Raw genomic sequence first — 21,555 nt, forward strand, 5'->3', positions numbered from 1 at the left:
TAAGAACAAAAAAAGAACAAATTTTACTAGAGTCTAATTAGATTATTTCGATTTTATAAATTTATATTCAATAATTATTATTATACGTGCCTTGGAATATTAATAATTATTTTAAGATTGAAACTTGTCAAATTCATAGATATATAAGTATATATAATTATATACATAGATTATATCTAGATGATATATTATAATTATTAGTGATAAATATTTACATATGTATTATGAATCTATATAGAAAGTATATATTTTATGATGTAAAAAAAAAAATAATTTCTTATTAAATTTTTTGAAAAAAAATATTCTGTATAAATTATTCTATTTTTTTTTTACTTTAATATATAATTAATGTAATTTTATTTTAATTATAAATTATCTATTTTGTGATAAAGGTAAGTAATTTTTTTAATGATTTTTTTTTTATTATTAGTTACGGTTTTTTTTTTTTTTAATTAGAAAATTTTATAAATTTTTTCAAACTGGAAATTTTGTAAAAAAAAAATGATTTTTTTTTAATCCAATATTTTTAGAATTTTTGAAAAAAAAATTTAAGTGAAAAAATTGTAATTAAAAATTATTTTTTAATTTTTAAAAAAAATTAAATAATAATTTAAAAATTTTTTTTAAATTTTTAAAAAAATAAAATAATAATTTAAAAATTTTTTTTTCTAATTTTTGAATTTTAATTTTTTTTCTAATTTTTTTATTTTAATTTTATAAAAAAAAATTAAATCAATTTAATTTATTATCTCTTTTTAAATATTTTTTAGATTTATTTAAATTTTTGTTATTTATTTAAATTTTATCGATTAATAATTAAAAATTTTTATTTATAAAATTTTTGCAATTTAAAAAAAGAAAAAAAATTATTTTTTATGTTGCAGACTCAAAATAATAATAATTACAAATAAATGCAAGAAAATTACCTTCCTCCAGATCACGATGATTTTTTGACACCTGAACAAATAAAATTGCGGTATCAAGATACTTCATTAATTATTTTTAAAGTAAGTAAAAAAAAAAATAAAATTTACCATTGAAAATTCTTTTAATTATTTAAAATTTTTTTTTGTTCCAGGAACAAAGAAACAGGAACAGGAATTATCTAAGTTTTGGTACCAGTCGCCGGACAATTGAGTACAGTAATTTTGGTAATGATCCTGTAATTATTAAGCCAAAGTTAATTAATACAGACAAAGATGGTAATTTACGAAATCGAACGAAACAAAGTAATATTTGTTCGATTAATTAATTAATTAATTTGTAAATATAAAATATAAAAATGAATTATTAAAATTAATTTCTAATTAAATTATTATAATTACAGTTAAATAAAATTCAAATTGCGCGCGCACACGCGCGCCTTAATTCTTTTAATGCGCGTGCTTACTCGCCATGTTTTTTAAGCGGCAATTCAAAAATTTCGGGTAATCTTAATAGCCACACACATATATATATACACTATTCACAAATGTAAAAAGTGTTAAAAAAAAATGGCGGATATTAAGCACACAGAATCATAGAATATTTAAAACTGTGGTAAGATTTGAAAATTAGAAAAATTATTTTATCGTTCCTAAAAGCGGCAAAAAAAATTTTAAAAATTTAAAATTTATTTTAAAAAATTTCTGCAAGCGAGAAAAAAAAGCGCCAAGGCGCCAACTGGTGGTGACTTTATAAAGTAAGAAAAATGGATTTTTTTAATTGCTGATAAATAATAATAATAATAATAATAATAATAATAATAATGATGATGATGATGACTCATTAAATGTAATTTAAATTGGCATCTATTCCTTAAACTAGAAAATTTTAAATTACAAATTAGAAGGATTAAGATGACTATATAATTACCAAGGAAATTTCACACGAAAAATCTATGAATACAAATTGTATTATAGTCGGTCTAGGCATCTGAATTAGAGACTAATTGTTATTTAATAACATATTAATTCACAAAAATATACGGTAATTAAGAAAATAACAATACTGATATAAATCAATCTAGGCAAAATTTATGAATTTTATTGTTTTCCTTTAAAATAAATAAGATTTTCTTACTTAACTAAATAATTATGTAGACCTGGGGTTATGTTATTAGGGCCACGAAATACAAGAAGTATGATATAACTATACAAGAAGGATGATATTACAGAAATTTATGATAATATTATAAATAGTAGATTAAAATTAAAATCTAGAAAAATAATATTTCAAATATTTTGCTATATAATGCTTGAAAAATAAAATAAAATAACCTATTTAAATTAAAAAGGGAGCAAGCGAGAGAATTCTATTAATAAAAGTACGGAGCCGCCATCTTGCTTCGGATTTAAGAACTGCCATTTTGTAGAGAAAGTAAAGAGTGAAGTTACCAGCGGCTGTAACTTAGAAGATAATTTTATTTAAAAGGTTATAATTGGATCGATACTAACCAAACATGGCAGCGCTAGTGAGCTGTAGTATTAACCCCGAGTAAAAATAAACAAAAATAATTGTAATTATTCAAAAGTGAGCAGAAAATTTTCAAAAAAATGGCCGACGACCGGGAAGTGCTAAAAGAAATTTGGAAGGGAAAAATTCCAGTGTGTTTCCAGTTGGACCGTGAAGAAGTTTGTGAGCTTCAAGCTCCTGACCCATTTTACCTCATGGTGCCTAGATTGAGTTATTTTCCACTTTGTACTGACAAGGTAAGCAATTTATTTTAATTTTTTTTGGTTAGAATTTTTTATTTTGTCTAACTGGGTTGATTTTGGGTTCTAGGTTAGGAAGCACTTTATAAAACACATCCAAGAGGACCACCAAGAAAATGAAATGTGGCTGGAGTTTAATGGCACTCCGCTTAAATGGCACTTTCCAATTGGCGTGTTATTGGATATTTATTCTAACGATGTAGAGCTGCCTTGGAATATTGTCGTGCATTTTGATAAGTTTCCTGAAAATGATATTATGCATTGTCCTAATAAGTGAGTTTAATTCAATTTATTATTATTTTTATTGGAGAGTTTAGATTGATAGATTTTGTGAGTTAAGTAGGGGAAAATTAGGAAGAGCTACGGGAGAGAGCCGCTAGACAGCGGGAGTGGCGAAAATTCGCGGGAAATTTGAAATTTAAGTTTTGGCGGGAATTTTTTTAAATTCAAAATTTAAAAAAATTTATTTTTAAGAGTTTTTAAGAATATATTAGGCATTTTGGTAAATTATGGAATTTTTTTAAGAATTTTGATTTTAAAAAAAATTATGAGACATTTTTATTAAATGCGGAATTTTTAGAGGAAATTTTGATGTTATAAAAAATTTTTAAATTAAGCCTTTTGATAAATAGAATTTTATGGAGAATTTTAAAAAATTATGGGTTATTTTGGAGTATTTTGATTTTCAGAAAAATTTTTTTAAATTACAAGAAATTTTAGCGAATTTTAAATAATAATTTTTAAGGGGATTTTTATGGAGAATTTTGATAAAAATTATTACTTTGCAAAATTAATAAGCTAAAAAATGAAGGAGAATTTTTTTTTTTTAAACTATGGAATTTTTAGAGGAAAGTTTTGGTATTGTAAAAAAATTAACTTAAGCATAGAAATTTATAGAGAATTTTTAAAAATTATCGGTTGACAATATTTTAATTTTCAGATAAATTTTTTTAAAATTATAAGTAATTTTAGCGAATTTTAAATTATAATTTTTAACGGGATTTTTATGGGGAATTTCGATAAAAATTTTTACTATGCAAAATTAATAAGTTAAAAAATATTTTTTAATCATTACACAGAAAAAATTATAAATTTAAGTTTGATATTTAATTTTACTAAGCATTAGGTCAAGAAAGTATTAAAAATTTATAATTTAATAGTAAATATCAGACTAATTTGTAAAAAATTATATTAAAAAATTAATCTTACACAGTAAAAAATTTTGCATCATTGTGTCAAAAAGTTAGTATTTTAAATAGTATTTATTATAAATCATTTATTTTAATTTTGCCGTGTATATTTTTACATAAAATTTTGAGTCTTAATTTTATTAAATTTATAAAGAAATTCATTTAATTTTTAAAATAAATATTGATATAATTAATTTTTATTGATTGATAAAATAATTTTTTATAAATACACGCGTATGGTTAATTAATTAAATTAATTAAACAATTATTTTGATAACTTATTTTTTGTCTTAAATTTTAATCTTATAAAAGAAATATACAGTAGCGCTCAAAAGTATTTTGACAAATATATTTAATGGTTTAATTAAAAATGAATATGAAACACAATAATTATTTATTTATTTTTTTAACACCTTTTGAATAAACTATATAATAGTGTCAAAGAGGTTCTTATTCGTAATAAAAGAAAGTTTAATTTTTAAAATATTAGGAAAATGGTGGCTCAAAAGTATTTTGATATTATTGAAAAAAAAAAACTAATTTAACGCATAATTATAATTTACAGCAATAAATATATTAGTATTTAGTAGCATATCCCTTGGCCTTTATGACAGCCTTGCATCGCTCCGGCATTGAGTCGATTAATTTTTGTAATCGACTTATTGGAATTTGATCCCACTGATTTTTTAGAGTTTCAAACAAAGCGTTTTTGTTTGAATAATTTTGGGTTTTTACACTACGTTTCAATTCTTCCCAGAGATTTTCTATCGGATTCAAGTCGGGACTTTGACTTGGCCACTCAAGAACTTTAACTTTTTCACGATTTAATAAGTCACTAATATGCTTTGATCTGTGTTTGGGATCAATGTCTTGTTGAAAATACCACTTAGCTGGCATGTGATGTTTAGCATATGGTAACATCTTAGACTTTAATATATTTGCATACATGAACCGATCCATTTTTCCTTCTATTCGAACTAATGGTCCAACTCCAGACCGTGAAAAACATCTCCAAACCATCACACTACCACCTCTATGTTTAACTGTGGGTATTTGATACCGATAATCGTATTTTTTGTTTACTGGACGCCGAATGTACTTGATACCATCAGATGACATTAAATTAAATTTACTTTCGTCACTCCATAAAACTTTAGACCACTCTAAACTTGACCACGATATATGCCGTTTCGCGAACTCAAGACGATACTTCTTGTCTTTTTCGATATTAAAGGTTTTTTAGCCGGTCTTCGGCCATGTAACCCTAGGACCTTTAGGCGTCGTTTAACAGTAGAAACATGAATATCTACACGGTGAGAAATTTCTGTAGAAATTTACTATGCATACATAATAAGACTGAACCTTAATGACTCAATTCAAAATATTACCATAAAAATTTAAGAATATCATATTGTACCAATCAATATTTACTAGGGACCATAGTAAATTTGACCATGCAACTGTTACATAAACATATATAAAAAATTTTCGTAAACTGACAGAACAAAAACTGTTAGTGTGCTTAAAACTTTTCATTATAGTTCCATAGTAAAATTTCTGTTGCTCAGTCGACAATAAAAATTTATAAAAAAGTTTCACATTTAGTCACGTGTACTCGGTTTAAATTTAAAATTGTGACTATGAAATTTTCAAATGTCCCATAGTAAACGTATGCGCGTCAGTCGCGACGCGCGCTCTTTCATTTTTTCGTGCTGCTTTGTTTTGTCAACATAAGTCTACAGACGCTATCAGTAGTGGTTAACGTTGTTATGAAAATTGCAATAAACATTAAGTTTTAAATAAATATTAGTTTATAAATCCATCAACACATGAATAGTTAATGAAAATTTGTAAGATTCATAAATAATAAAATATTTAATAATTTACCGTGAAAAATTAAAATGAAAACAAACATTTGATGGTTAACCTGCAACCGACACTTCTAATAATAATAAAAAATAATTTAAAAGTTATATATTGTGTTTATAATTGGACTCTGTTATGCAATAGTGTGTTAAGTACATAGGATTTCCATAGCACTTAACACATGAATGCATAACAGTGTCCAATTATTCATAATAAAATTAACTGCCAAAATAAATCCTACGTTCATTGTTAAAAATGAAAAAAAAAATAAAAAAAAACTATATTTTAAAAAAATATTTTTAAAAATTATTGCAAACAAAAAAAATCTTGTTTGGTTTGATATTTTTTTTGATTGCTAAAAACATTTTTTACTCTAAAATTTTTTATTTTTTACAAACGTTTTCTTATTTTTTTTGCTATAGTACATTCGGAAATTTAAATTATTGCATATTTCATTTTACTGTGGTACATTTCAATTTCTACCATTTACTATGTCTGATTTCATTTGTTTCGGAAATTACTATGGGCCATTGTAAAATTTTATTCTGAGTCAATAAGGTTCACTAGTAATATGCACCATTGTAATATCTAAAATCCATGCAGAATAAAAAATAATGGAAATTTCTCACCGTGTAACATCTTGGACTTTAATATATTTGCATACATGAACCGATCCATTTTTCCTTCTATTCGAACTAATGGTCCAACTCCAGACCGTGAAAAACATCCCCAAACCATCACACTACCACCTCTATGTTTAACTGTGGGTATTTGATACCGATAATCGTATTTTTTGTTTACTGGACGCCGAATGTACTTGATACCATCAGATGACATTAAATTAAATTTACTTTCGTCACTCCATAAAACTTTAGACCACTCTAAACTTGACCACGATATATGCCGTTTTGCGAACTCAAGACGATACTTCTTGTTTTTTTTCGATATTAAAGGTTTTTTAGCCGGTCTTTGGTCATGTAACCCTAGGACCTTTAGGCGTCGTTTAACAGTAGAAACATGAATATCTACGTTATATTTTTCTTTTAATTCATTTTTTATCATTACAGCGGACATCCGTATATCATTTGCTGATAACTTTTTTATAATATGATCAATGTAAGAAGAAGTTTTTCTTGGGCGGCCTGTTCGAGGCTTATTTTCGACAGTTTTTCGTTTGTTATAGACTTTATTCCATAAGCTAACTAACTGTCGAGACACTTTAAACAAACGAGCAACTTCTGTTTGTTTCATTCCTTGTTTTAATGCATTAATAACGGCTTTTTTAAAATCACTAGAATATTCCTTGCACTTAGGCATATTGAAGTAACCACAACAAGTAAATATATGTAATAATAAAAACTAAGGAACAAGTAATCTGCGAGAGTTTTTCAAGTCAAATGTGTGTCTAAATACTTATGAGCTCACGGTAAGTCAAGTACGTTCGGTGGCGCGGTGTGTAAACAAACAAGTTGTAATTTGATACGCTTAAATAGTCGCAACAGTGTTGCCAATGTCCGGGTAGTTACCCATTTTTCAGGTAATTCGATATCGAATGGGTAAGTCGACGGGTAATTAGATTTGGGTGGGTAAAATCGGGTAATCAGCTTAATCAAGATGGAATATTGTAAAAATATTGTAGTGCAAGAGTTAGATAATAAATGGAATAGACACGCGTTGTTGGATTTGACTGATTTCAATATTTATGTAAATTTAGACTCCGAAGATTATTGGAAGGAAATCTTAAGATATCAAATTTAATATAAAAAAGCTAATTAATTTCACCATTAATGGTGAACTATTCTTTAAGAATCTAAAAAAGTTACATACTTTTTATAACAAGTTTTACCATTTTCAAATGTATCCGTTGAGAGAATTTTCAGTGACATTAAAAATGTATAATAATTAATTTAGCGGATATTTGATAATTTTAAAAATTTTTGTAACAAATAAATTATGACAATAAATAATTATCAAAAAAATTGACATTTAGAAATTTTAAAAAATTAAAAATACAATTTTTTAAAAATAATTTTTTTCAAGAAATTTGCTTGTTAAAAAAATTAAAAAATTTTCAAGTGACAGCTAAATTCAATGTCATTAAAAATGTAAAAACTGATCATAGAAATAACTTATTAACTGATACATTAAAGTCTATTTTAATTACTAAAAACTTTTTATCCTAAGATAGTGATACTATTAACTTTGAACCAAATGAAGAAATGTTAAATACTAATATTTGGGATAAGAAAGACGTTTAAATATTAGTATATTTATGTATGTTACGTTATGACTTTTGTAAAAATTTTAAACATTAAATTTATAATAATGTTGGTACAAACATTATAAAATTTTTATATAAAATAAAGGATTTTATTTAATAATTAATTATTTTATGCATTTTATATTGTCAATACTGTAAGGGTATAAAATTATAAATAAATTTTCATATTTGCCGCTCTCAAAATAGAGTTGATAACAGTGTTGGGTAAAAACGGGTAATGGAACTTTGAGGAAAGGGTAATCGAGATTCGACCCATCGGCAACACTGAGTCGCAATTACACTACTCTACATTATACTCAATACATTTTCCGATAGGCTTTTATTTTTAAAAAATATTAAAAAATTTTATGTTGTCAATAGTATATTACACACCTAGGGAAGTAAAGTAAGAAATGTCTCAGATCGCATGTAATTGTTGGCCGAGGCGAAGCCGAGGTCAACAAACATGTGATCTGAGGCTTTCTTATTTACTTCCCGAGGAGTGTATACTATTTTTTTTGCCCTCCGGGCGGAAAGTGACAACTTTCGTCCCGCTGCGCTAAACTAAGTTGCCGCTTTCCACCTTCGTCGGACAAAAAAAATACTTTTTCTGCCCTCCAGGCGGAAAGTGGCAACTTTCGGCCCGCTGCGCTAAACGAAATTGCCGCTTTCCGCCTCTGTCGGACAGAAAAATAGTATACAAACCTATGGCAGGAAAATAATAAATATCTCAGATCACATATATGTCGACCTCGGCTTCGCCTCGGGCAACATATATGTGTTCTGAGACATTTCTCATTTTCTTGCCACAGGTGTGTAATATACTATTGAGCGCTACTGTATATAGAGACATTAAATTTCAACTTCTCTTTAAAATTTAATTAGACCTTGTGGATAACAAAACTAATTTTCTGCCTCTGAAAAATGGGATTTGCTGCTCTAGAATATTATGCTTCCGTGAAAAAATAAATGTTGCAGATTTTGTTTTATTTTAGAAAATTAGTCAGAAGTTTCCACTCATGCTAGTAAATTTATTTAATTTACTTACAATTTTAACTGCTGTGATAATTCTTTTTTCTTGAGTAATCCTTTTAATTGTAAATAAATTATCCAAGTAGATTGTTGAATTATAATAATGCTACTTAAATTATAATAAAATTAAGTTTCATTACACAAAATATTCACTTTTATATAAATAACTGAGAATAATTTGATAACACCACTTAATAATAGAATAAAACTGATAGTAGAAAAATTTTTTAATATTAGAAAATATTAAAAAAATTTATAATAGTAGTCACTTAATAATAGTAGTAGTAATCACTCCAAGAGTCAGATTGAAGTGACGGTCAATGTGTCGGGTTTTGAGGTATGTACCTTATTCTCCCCGCTCCGTGTCGTCTTGTAACGTCACTAGAGTTATGGAATGGCCGCCATTTTAAGTAAATTTTATAAAAATCTATTGCAATGGTCCGCATGGCGGAACTCTTGGAACATTTTGCAGTATTTTAACTTACACAGAAAAAAAAAATGGTGTATGTACTTATGTACACGCGTTAGAAGTTACACTTCTTTGGCACATAATAAAAAAAATTTTAAAGAAAAAAATTAAAAAAACAGTAGACCCTGAAGGCCATCCGTGTATCTTCCCGCTAATTCCATACCTAGGTGCATAAAACTGCGCTAATGACGTTTTTGAGCTCTTCGAGGGGGGGTCCTCGTATCTATCCACCGACTTTGTAGAGGTGGCGCTGCAATCGTTCTAGACTTCTTAGCTGTACAAAATTTTACATGTCAGTGATCAGTTGACACTGATTAATAATTAATTTTTACAAACTTTTATACAATTATCAGTGTATAGACGTTTTTGACAGAATTTTTTAATAAAGCATTTTTTGAAAATTAATCCTAAATTTACGGTCACATTAAAAATCGTGATGAATTTGGTCACTTGCATCTATACAGGCGTTTGTCACGAACATTTTTAATTATAATTTATTCTCAAATAAAAACTATAAAATAAATCAATCATTGTATTACCGAATTTTACCGAGATATTCCAGTTCTAGCTAAATTACTCCAAAATTCACTCGCAATAACTAATTTTTATTTTACTTTAAGTTCTTAGAAATTCACTAGATGGCAGCATTTTCGCTTACTTAGTCCGTCATTTAATAAACGGTCATATGACCGGCCGATGACCAAAAAAAAAAAAATATTAATGACCGGATCGCTTGTATCTCTAGATAAGACCGAGGCATTTTTTAGTGTCTCAATGTATAATATACATTTTAAAGATACTAAAATATTTCATGGGCGCGCAAGCGCGTATCTAAATATAGCGTTTACAAATATTTTCATGCTTATGATATATTTGACCAATAACATCACGAATAAATTGGCTTTACATACATTTCATCTTTATTTTAACATTAAAATTAAAATAAGCTCATCCCGATGTTACACTTATCAAGAGCTTTCATTTGAGTACCCACATGCATTTTTCATATATTTTTCATATATACATATATATAATATATATAAATATATGAAATATATGAAAAATTGATGTGGGTACTCAAATGAAAGGTTTTGATGAGTGTAACATCGGGATGAGCTTATATCTTAAAAAATGTGAATAGTTCACAAAATACAAGGTCATATCTTAATTATTGACATTTTTAAAAATATAAGCTCATTTTGATATTACACTCATCAAGAGCTTTTATTTGAGTACCCACATGCATTTTTGATATATTTTTCATATATACATATATATAATATAAATAAATATATGAAATATATAAAAAATTGATGTGGGTACTCAAATGAAAGGTCTCGATGAGTGTAATGTCAAGATGAGCTTATATCTTTAAAAATGTCAATAGTTCACAAGATACAAGGTAATTTCTTAATTAATGAAAATTAATTATATATTTAATAATTTTAAAAAACTTATCACAAATAAATGATGGCAAAAAAATTTTTTAAAAATAAAAAATGCAATTTTTTTTAAATAATTTTTTTTTTAAATTAATAACATATTAAATTTTAATATATTTTTCATATATACATATATATTTTAAAGATATAAGCTCATCCCGATGTTACACTCATCGAGAGCTTTCATTTGAGTACCCACATGCATTTTTCATAGATTTTTCATATATGCATATATATGATATATATAAATATATGAAATATATAAAAAATTGATGTGGGTACTCAAATAAAAGGTCTCGATGAATGTAATGTCAAGATGAACTTATATCTTAAAAAATGTGAATAGTTCACAAAATACAAGGTCATATCTTAATTATTGACATTTTTAAAAATATAAGCTCATTTTGATATTACACTCATCAAGAGCTTTTATTTGAGTACCCACATGCATTTTTGATATATTTTTCATATATACATATATATAATATATATAAATATATAAAATATATGAAAAATTGATGTGGGTACTCAAATGAAAGGTCTTGACGAGTGTAACATCAAGATGAGCTTATATCTTTAAAAATGTCAATAATTCTCAAGCTACAAGGTCTTTTAATAATTTCAGAGAAGTAGTAGAGGCATACTTTCTATCTTGCATAAAAGAAGCGGACGTTTTGAAGCACCGAGGAACAGTAGTGTCGTCAATGCAAAAGAAAGACCACAACCAATTGTGGCTGGGGCTGCTCAACGACAAGTTCGACCAATTCTGGGCAGTGAACCGTCGGCTGATGGAGACCTCTAGCGAGGAAGGCTTCAAATTCATCCCGTTCCGCTGCTACATCTCCGAAGAAAAGTACGTCCAGAAGCTTGTCAAGCCAGTGACTGAAGATGGCGCTCGAAAGACTCTCCGCCATCTTCTCGAGGAGCTGTTCTCGGAAGACGCCAAAGAAGAGAGGGCAGTTCGCACTCACGGGATATCCCCACCCTTGGACACTCCCCTCCAGTGGCTCTCCGAGCACATGAGCTACCCCGACAACTTCCTCCACCTCTCTCTTACCTAATTAATTTTTTATTTAAAAAAAAATCAAAATAGAAATACACTCGGATTAATAATTGTGATTTTACTTTAATGTTTTTATTTTTATACGCTTTTCCGTTCCGTCTATTTATTTAAGGTTATTATTTTTAAGAGACATATTGTTATTTTTTTTTCTTTTTAAGAGTCCTTTTAAGTCACACTGATTATGTATTTAATGTGTAAATATTAATAATAAATTATCACTTTAATTAATTACAAGTTTTAGTTAATTTAACTATACTGAGAGATTATATTCCCTCACGGTTTTGGAAATACCGTAAAGATTCGGTATTTATACGATATAAATGCTGTATTTTTACCGTAATACTTCAGTTATTTTAGCCAGTTTTTTTGTCGAATTATTACGAAAAAACTACGAAATAAATTCAGAATATTTACGGCAATACAATAGAAAAATTACGGTATATTAACAGCAAAAATCTAGCTATAATTTTACGGTTATAACACCAGCGGTCACCTATCCAACTATTAACCCTTCTCAATGCTGCTTAACTTTGGTGATCTCCGTGCGTCTTGAAGTTTCTGTCTGCTGTGCTTCTGTCTTAGATGACAATGATTCTATGATCTACATAATGTATCATATGGGTTTATCAAAAATATAATATAAAAATTGATTTTATAATATATTTGGGTAGTCATAATTCATAATTTATTTATTTTACCGAATCTCATTATAATATAACACTTATTTAAATAATAAAATAAATAATGATTTTACTATTAGGTAGTAGCAGAGCAGACCAAAACATCTCATAGGAAATGTAACAAATTTTGTATTTCTGAATTATTTAAACGTAAGTATAAACATCATTTTACACTTTTTGTGATTACCAAAAAAAAATTTTTTTTCAAAGAAAAAATTTTTATATATGTTAATTATATATAAGCATATATAATCATATATACTTATATATAATTATATATGGGACTATATATAATCTTGGATGGCTGTATATTGCTCCATATATAGTCATATATGATTATATATGACCTCATATACAATACCATATATAATCATGGATGATTATATATAACTATATATAATTATATATGGAACTATATATAATCTTTCTTGGCTGTATATTGCTCCATTTATAGTCATATATAATTATATATGATTATATATGACCTCATATACAATTCCATATATAATCATGTATGGCTATATATAATTATATATGGAACTATATAATCTTGCTTGGTTGTATATTGCTCCATATATAGTCATATATAATTATATATGATTATATATAATCTTATATACAATTCCATATATAATCATGTATGATTATATATAATTATATATGATTATATATAATCTTATATACAATTCCATATATAATCATGTATGATTATATATAATTATATATACTTATATATAATTGTATATGGAACTATATATAATCTTGCATGGCTGTATATTGCTCCATATATATATATATATATATATATATATATATATATATATATATATATATATATATATAATCTTATATACAATTCCATATATAATCATGTATGATTATATATAATTATATATACTTATATATAATTGTATATGGAAGTATATATAATCTTGCATGGCTGTATATTGCTCCATATATATATATATATATATATATATATATATATATATATATATATATATATATATATATATATATAATCTTATATACAATTCCATATATAATCATGTATGATTATATATAATTATATATGATTATATATAATTATATATGTGATTCCATATATAATCATATATAGTCATATATGATTATATACAATTATATATGATTATATAGAAACATTTTTTCTCGGGAAACGCATTAATACCGAAAATTTACGGTATTTCAAAAACCGCGAGGGTTATTTAATAGTAATTAAATTTTATTACTATTTAACAAAACTTTTATTTGGCTAATCCCAAATAAAAATTTAAATATTAATTAAATATCTTAATAAATTAAATTGATCAATATTAATTTTTTTTTGAGATTATTTGCTTACCGTGAAACTTTTGGAACAAGTACAAACTACGCGTATTAATGACAGCAAACAAAAGCGACGATCGTGGTTATTTTAATAAACACATATTGGCATTTAAGAAATTTTTATTAAATACTAATAAAATTTTACTTATATGAAATATAATTTTATTAATAGTAACTACGTTGTTTTTTCAAGTCGAAATGAACTTTTTTATTGCTATTAAACGATAATGTCTCTCAGTGTAGATATTTTTATAAATAAAATTTTCTAAAAACTCAATTAATAATTGCAGGTATTGCACTAATAATTTTTATGTCTTTGCTGGCATTTTTAGAATCCTCAGAGTCTCAGCTTTCAGACCTACTATATGTTTTTTAGAAAAAAAAATTTTGTAAGAAAGTTTTCAGCGCCCCGAACTCGAAAAACTAGGTTTTTCTTAAATTAACCACGTTTTTAGTGTTTCAAAAATTTAAAACTTTTTTTCTAATTAAAAATAAGAAACCAGATAAAGTCTATCGGAAAGAAGAGACTCAAAGTGACAATTTTTGCCTGAGACTTTTTTTCTAGCACCAATTAGTTATTTAATAAAAATTATCAAAGTTTAAAAATCACAAATTTTGCAATAAATCACATTTTTTTTTCAATTCTAAAAAAAAATGGAAAATTTATTGATTTTTCTTTTGAAAATTCAAAAAATTGGAGTTAGATTTGATAGGAAATTTTCTGAACTACAATTTTGGTCCAGAGGTTAATCATCGTAGGACCAGTAGTTTATGAGATACAGCCGGATTAATCACGAACGGGCGAATTTACACTTTTTTGATTAATCGACGATATCTCCGAAACTAAAAGAGCTACAAAAATTTTTATTGATTCCAAAAATATTCCTCGGAAAAATTCCTGCTAGATTAAATTAAAATTTATTGAATCTATTAACTTATCATTAAAATAAACAAAAAAATAGTTTTGAAAAAAAATGTTTTTATTAAATTTAAAAGAATCGAAAAAAAAAACGGTTCAAATAAACGTACGTGGCACTAACTTTATTTTACTGTCAATTTATTATTGAAAAAAAAAGCTATCAAAAATTTATTTTTATCAGAGGTTAGTGACAGTAATAATATTTATTTTGAAGCGTTTTAATATAGCCTCGAAAATATCCACTTAGTTATCTTACAGATTTCTTTTATTGAAGACTCAGGTAAGATTTTGTTTAAAAGATGCCACGTCAGATTGTTGTAATCGTCCTAGCAGGGGTTGCAGTGATTTTGAGCGTCAATGCAGAGCAGACCGATCCACTAACGAGCTGCGTAGAATTTGGCGGAACGGTAAGTATTACTCTTTGGCCACCTGAAGTGTGTTGACTTTGATCGTCAATGCACTGATTTATCTTGCAGTGTGACCAGCATCGTAGTTGCTGCGGTGAAAACCTCAAGTGCGACCAGTCGATTACTTTCGGCAGATACGAGTGCAAAGAAAAAGCAAAATTGGGCGATTCGTGTCGACAAGCATTCCAGTGCGTTGACATTCTGCACTCTGTATGTTCGAAAAATGAGTGCATGTGTCGACAAAACAACGTCAGAGTTAGCAACTACGCCTGCGCCCCAATCTTAAATGGCTATTGTTGGAAAAACGAGACCTGCGCGACGGAGAATTCACTGTGTATTGATAATGAGTGTCAATGCAGAGACGGATTTTTAGCGGAGGCCAACGAGTGTCTGCCAGGTGAGTCACACTTAACTTTCCGAGACACGAGAGTCATTAATCTGTGCTTGCAGTTGTAATTGGATCGAAATGCAGTGACGATGCAGCGTGCGCAAGTGTCAAATTGGCAAAGTGCTTTTCAAACAATGTTTGTGCCTGCTCACAAGAAGCGATTGCAATCAATGGAAGGTTGTGCTTGGTACGTTTGGGAAAAACTTGTCAAACTAATGACGATTGTGCTGTCGGAAATTCTTGGTGCGACGACAATAAGTGTCAATGTAGAGCTAATCATTTTGCCTACTCTGAGATCGAATGTAGACTCAGTAAGTTTGATTTTTAGGATAAATTACTGTGGTGACACGAGCAATATTTTCTGCATTGACATCGAATGACGATGCAGTCAAATATTACCCGTTTTAGTTTACAATAGTAATATTCCCATGACAGTCACTATAAATACCAGGTGCATTGATCTTGAGAGTCAATGCAGTGAGGCAATTATTGCTTATGGCTTTTTCTTCCGCAGTCTTCATGGGAATGCCTTGCAATAAATCAAGGGAGTGCTTCGTTCATTTCAGTGACTCACGCTGCATTAACAAAACCTGTCAATGTAGACGAAATTACGCGCTGAGGAACGGAAATGCATGCTTACAAGTGACAACAACGTATTGTTCAACAATCGATAAGTGCTTGGACCCTGAATCTTTTTGCATTGACAATCAGTGTCAATGCAGGTCCGACTATGTGATGCGGAAGTTAAAATGTCTGCCAAGTAAGAACTTTAAAAATAATATTTTTACAATCTTGTCGAATTTTGAAAAACATTGTCAATGCAGAACAATTGATGGGACGATGCAGTAAGGATTCAGACTGTTCCGAAGTGAAGTTTGCAAAGTGTTTAAATAAACAATGCGCTTGTATGAGCGGATACTTCGATGTCAATGCAACCGCTTGCGCAAAAGCTCTTGGTGGGAGTTGCAGTGTCAATAAAGATTGTGCTGTCAAATCCTCTCATTGTTTTGGAAAAACTTGTCAATGCAATGAAGGCTACATACAGTATACCGAGAGTCAATGCGTAGCAAGTGAGTAACAATAATTTCATCTGATCAACAAAATTATCATCTTGCTTGAAAATAATTTTAGCGAAACTAGGGACAACTTGTTTTGACAAAAGCGCTTGCGATCTGATAAAAAACGCGCATTGCTTTGAGAATCAATGCAGTTGCAATGACAACCATGTTGAAACGAATGCATTCACATGTGCTCCGGTGCTCAACGTCACCTGCTCTGATGACCTGAAGTGCGCTCCCGAGAACTCGGTCTGCATTGATCATAAGTGTCAATGCGAGTTCAGTTACTTCCCGAAGTCCAACTACGAGTGTGTCTTACGTAAGTCTTAGATCTCAGCTGAGATATTTTGCTAATTTGCTTGCTTTTAGTGTACCTGGAACAGCAATGCAGAATTGACAAGGACTGCATTGACATCTCCCACGCAAAGTGTTCTGTCGCTGAAAAATGCATCTGCCATAAGAATTACAAGCGAACTGGCCCAAAAACTTGTTCGCCAACTTTGGGAGGTTATTGCACAAGCAACAGGGACTGTGTCACTGTCAATTCAGAGTGTTACAGGAACCAATGTCACTGTTCCGCAGAATACATGCAGCGCTCTGATGACCTCTGCTCATCTGGTAAGTTCCTGAGACTGACTAAGATTGTTCATTGATACTCGAAATATCAACTGCGTTGCCTTTAAGTGACGATGCAGTAGAATTCTACCTTGCCTAGTTTAGCGAATAACAATTCCCGTTCGGAAATTGATAATTTTCTGAGCGAATCCTTGCAGTGTTCCTGGATCAGAAGTGCGATATTCACAAAGATTGTAATAAAATATTAGACGCTGAGTGTTTCAACAAAAAATGTCAATGCAGGCGAGGGTACACAAAGTTTGACGACCAGAAGTGCTTGCCCCTGATTGGCACAAGCTGCACAGAACACAAAGAGTGTGCTGTCTACAATTCTAATTGCGTTGAAAATACGTGTCAATGCTTGGAGACTTATGTTTCGTATACTGAGTCACAGTGTTTGCCGAGTAAGTACTGAATTTTTTTAATTACACCAATTGCATCGTCACTTTTTATCGATACTTTCAGCTGGCATTGACGTTATTTGCTACAGTAACGATGACTGTGAAATTCCGAATACACACTGTTCAAGGTTTCAATTTTGCGTTTGTAAAAAAAATTACATCAGCATGAACAGTAAATTATGTGTTAGTATTCTGGATGCGTATTGTACTATCAACGAAACCTGCACCACCCCTAATTCTGGGTGCATTAACGATAAGTGTCAATGCAGCCGAGGTTTTATCCGAGGGCTGTACAATGATTGCGTATCAGGTTAGTATAAAATTCACTCGCAATTTTAAGTACAGTCAACTTTATTTCATTGACACTTAATGTCTATGCAGTTCTAATTATTCAATGTGCCTCACATTGTCTGCCAAGTTCGTGACTTATAACCTGAATTGTGAATCAATGACAAAAATTTAGCCTGCATTGGCATCGAGTGTCAACACAGCTCTGATTCCGCCAACGATACACTCATTATTTACCTTACAAGTGTGTGATTTGTCACCTTGATCTCGAGTTACTGACCGAACTTGGACTGCATTGATACTCGATGTCAATGCAGACAACTATTGTTACTAGACTTTACATTGATTGATTCCCGAGTATGCATTGCAATATTTTAATTTGTAAAGACTAAATTTGAGCTGCATTGACACTCGTTATCAATGAAGACTCATTTTTGGTCACAGTACTCCTAAAAATTGTATTTATAGCCACGTTAGGCGGAGCCTGTGCAACAGATCGTGATTGTAAGAACATAACAAATGCAATTTGCATTGACGAGCAATGTGTGTGCACACCCGACACATTTGCATTGACCCCGTCAGCCTGTACCCACGTGTTGAACTCCACTTGCTCGTCTTCCGCCGATTGCAGCATCTTTGCGTCGGAATGCTTTGAGAATAAGTGTCAATGCATTCCTGATTGGGCGCCACTTACTGATACGTCGTGTGCAAAACGTAAGTATAGGCTATTTCATTCGTTGGTCGTGAAAAAGGCTTCACAAAATTGTTCGGCAGGTTCTGCGTTGGTTAATTGTAAAGATACACTTGAATGTGGCGAGCATTGGCATTCAAACTGTTTCCAGAACAGATGTGTCTGCAACGTGAAGCATATTGCTGTCAGTGAACGGACTTGCTTGCCGACTCTGGGCGGAAATTGCTGGCGAGATGATCAATGCATGACGGATAACACACACTGCATTGACTTTAGGTGTCAATGCAAGCCCGGTTTCGTTTCTGTAGCTATAAATATGTGTGTTGCAAGATGAAAAAAATGATATTTGTTGGTTTTGGCTGTAAATTAATTTAATAAAAATTGTGAAACTTAAAATTTTTTTAGATTTGAAATAATATTTTAATATAAAAAAAATTACACATTTTTAGTTATTGAAATATTTAATCATCCTGTCACGAAGACATAAAAATAATTAGCTATCTATTTTTAATCCGCAATTAAAACTTTGGGAAGTTTTTAAATTATTTGTCTTGATAATAATTATTTTTATGTCTTTGCCAGCATTTTACAATTCTCAGTATCGATTAGAATAATATCAAAACAATAAACAAAAAAAATTTAGCCTGTTTTGAGAAAATATTTTTTTCATAGAATTTAGAAGAATTAAAAAAAATAGAGTTTTAAATAAACATAAGTGGCACTAACTTTATTTTACTGTCAATTTATTATTGAAAAAAAAAAAGCTATCGAAAATTTATTTTTATCAGAGGTTAGTGACAGTAATAATATTTATTTTGAAGCGTTTTAATATAGCCTCGAAAATATCCACTTAGTTATCGTACAGACTTCTTTTATTGAAGACTCAGGTAAGATTTTATTTAAAAGATGCCACGTCAGATTGTTGTAATCATCCTAGCAGGGGTTGCAGTGATTTTGAGCGTCGATGCAGCGCAGACCGATTCACTAACGAGCTGCGTAGAATTTGGCGGAACGGTAAGTATTACTCTTTGGCCACCTAAAGTGTGTTGACTTTGATCGTCAATGCACTGATTTATTTTGCAGTGTGACCAGCATCGTAGTTGCTGCGGGGAAAACCTCAAGTGCGACCAGTCGATTACTTTCGGCAGATACGAGTGCAAAGAAAAAGCAAAACTGGACGACTCGTGCCGAGAAACATTTCACTGCATTGACATTCTGCACTCCGTATGTTCGAAAAATACGTGCGTGTGTCGACAAAACAACGTCAGAGTTAGCGACTACGCCTGCGCCCCAATCTTGAATGGCTATTGTTGGAAAAACGAGACCTGCGCGACGGAGAATTCACTGTGTATTGATAATGAGTGTCAATGCAGAGACGGATTTTTAGCGGAGGCCAACGAGTGTCTGCCAGGTGAGTCAAACTTAACTTTCCGAGACACTAGAGTCATTAATCTGTGCTTGCAGTTGTAATTGGATCGAAATGCAGTGACGATGCAGCGTGCGCAAGTGTCAAATTGGCAAAGTGCTCTTCAAACAATGTTTGTGCCTGCTCACAAAAAGCGATTGCAATCAATGGAAGATTGTGCTTGGTACGTTTGGGAAAAACTTGTCAAACTAATGACGATTGTGCTGCCGGAAATTCTTGGTGCGACGACAATAAGTGTCAATGCAGAGCTAATCATTTTGCCTACTCTGAGATCGAATGTAGACTCAGTAAGTTTGATTTTTAGGATAAATTACTGTGTTGACACGAGCAATATTTTCTGCATTGACATCGAATGACGATGCAGTCAAATATTACCCGTTTTAGAATACAATAGTAATATTCCCATGACAGTCACTATAAATACCAGGTGCATTGATCTTGAGAGTCAATGCAGTGAGGCAATTATTGCTTATGGCTTTTTCTTCCGCAGTCTTCATGGGAATGCCTTGCAATAAATCAAGGGAGTGCTTTGTTCATTTCAGTGACTCACGCTGCATTAACAGAACCTGTCAATGTAGACGAAATTACGCGCTGAGGAACGGAAATGCATGCTTACAAGTGACAACAACGTATTGTTCAACAATCGATGAGTGCTTGGACCCTGAATCTTTTTGCATTGACAATCGGTGTCAATGCAGGTCCGACTATGTGATGCGGAAGTTAAAATGTCTGCCAAGTAAGAACTTTAAAAATAATATTTTTACAATCTTGTCGAATTTTGAAAAACATTGTCAATGCAGAACAATTGATGGGACGATGCAGTAAGGATTCAGACTGTTCCGAAGTGAAGTTTGCAAAGTGTTTAAATAAACAATGCGCTTGTATGAGCGGATACTTCGATGTCAATGCAACTGCGTGCGCAAAAGCTCTTGGTGGGAGTTGCAGTGTCAATAAAGATTGTGCTGTCAAATCCTCTCATTGTTTTGAAAAAACTTGTCGATGCAATGGAGGCTACATACAGTATTCCGAGAGTCAATGCGTAGCAAGTGAGTAACAATAATTTCATCTGATCAACAAAATTATCATCTTGCTTGAAAATAATTTTAGTGGAACTAGGGACACCTTGTTTTGACAAAAGCGCTTGCGATCTGATAAAAAACGCGCATTGCTTTGAGAATCAATGCAGTTGCAATTACAACCACGTTGAAACGAATGCATTCACATGCGCTCCGGTGCTCAACGCCACCTGCTCTGATGACCTGAAGTGCGCTCCCGAGAACTCGGTCTGCATTGATCATAAGTGTCAATGCGAGTTCAGTT

The 21,555-nt window shown here is 30.1% G+C and overlaps 2 protein-coding genes and 1 long non-coding RNA gene across 3 annotated transcripts; all 3 read left to right on the forward strand.

Annotated features, from left to right (window-relative positions):
* Positions 1-1,078: 1,078 nt before the first annotated feature.
* LOC123271781 (autophagy protein 5) lies at positions 1,079-12,253 on the forward strand. The gene is made up of 4 exons (XM_044738197.1): positions 1,079-1,151; positions 2,276-2,690; positions 2,764-2,966; positions 11,578-12,253. Exons 2-4 carry the CDS (start codon positions 2,535-2,537, stop codon positions 12,011-12,013), a joined length of 795 nt encoding a protein of 264 aa, XP_044594132.1. The 5' UTR covers positions 1,079-1,151; positions 2,276-2,534; the 3' UTR covers positions 12,014-12,253.
* A 3,007-nt stretch (positions 12,254-15,260) lies between these two features.
* On the forward strand, positions 15,261-17,844 carry LOC123271685 (tenascin-like). Its single transcript, XM_044738070.1, has 8 exons — positions 15,261-15,368; positions 15,438-15,765; positions 15,819-16,067; positions 16,271-16,516; positions 16,581-16,826; positions 16,888-17,133; positions 17,184-17,432; positions 17,588-17,844. Exons 1-8 carry the CDS (start codon positions 15,261-15,263, stop codon positions 17,842-17,844), a joined length of 1,929 nt encoding a protein of 642 aa, XP_044594005.1.
* An 899-nt stretch (positions 17,845-18,743) lies between these two features.
* Positions 18,744-19,205, forward strand: LOC123271788. The gene is made up of 2 exons (XR_006510957.1): positions 18,744-18,832; positions 18,893-19,205. It is a non-coding gene; the product is annotated as an uncharacterized LOC123271788 (long non-coding RNA).
* Positions 19,206-21,555: the final 2,350 nt, after the last annotated feature.

This window comes from Cotesia glomerata, linkage group LG9 (genome assembly GCF_020080835.1).
Source record: "Cotesia glomerata isolate CgM1 linkage group LG9, MPM_Cglom_v2.3, whole genome shotgun sequence".
In the NCBI taxonomy this organism is placed as follows: domain Eukaryota; kingdom Metazoa; phylum Arthropoda; class Insecta; order Hymenoptera; family Braconidae; genus Cotesia; species Cotesia glomerata.

What these genes read in the sequence shown, in the direction of transcription:
- LOC123271781 (XM_044738197.1), top strand. Translation starts at nt 2,535, where the DNA reads ATGGCCGACGACCGGGAAGTGCTAAAAGAAATTTGGAAGGGAAAAATT. An exon ending in TTCCACTTTGTACTGACAAG is followed by an intron (nt 2,691 to 2,763) that starts GTAAGCAATTTA and finishes TTTGGGTTCTAG; the next exon opens with GTTAGGAAGCACTTTATAAA. An exon ending in ATTATGCATTGTCCTAATAA is followed by an intron (nt 2,967 to 11,577) that starts GTGAGTTTAATT and finishes TAATAATTTCAG; the next exon opens with AGAAGTAGTAGAGGCATACT.
- LOC123271685 (XM_044738070.1), top strand. Translation starts at nt 15,261, where the DNA reads ATGCCACGTCAGATTGTTGTAATCGTCCTAGCAGGGGTTGCAGTGATT. An exon ending in GGCCAACGAGTGTCTGCCAG is followed by an intron (nt 15,766 to 15,818) that starts GTGAGTCACACT and finishes CTGTGCTTGCAG; the next exon opens with TTGTAATTGGATCGAAATGC. An exon ending in CAACTACGAGTGTGTCTTAC is followed by an intron (nt 17,134 to 17,183) that starts GTAAGTCTTAGA and finishes GCTTGCTTTTAG; the next exon opens with TGTACCTGGAACAGCAATGC.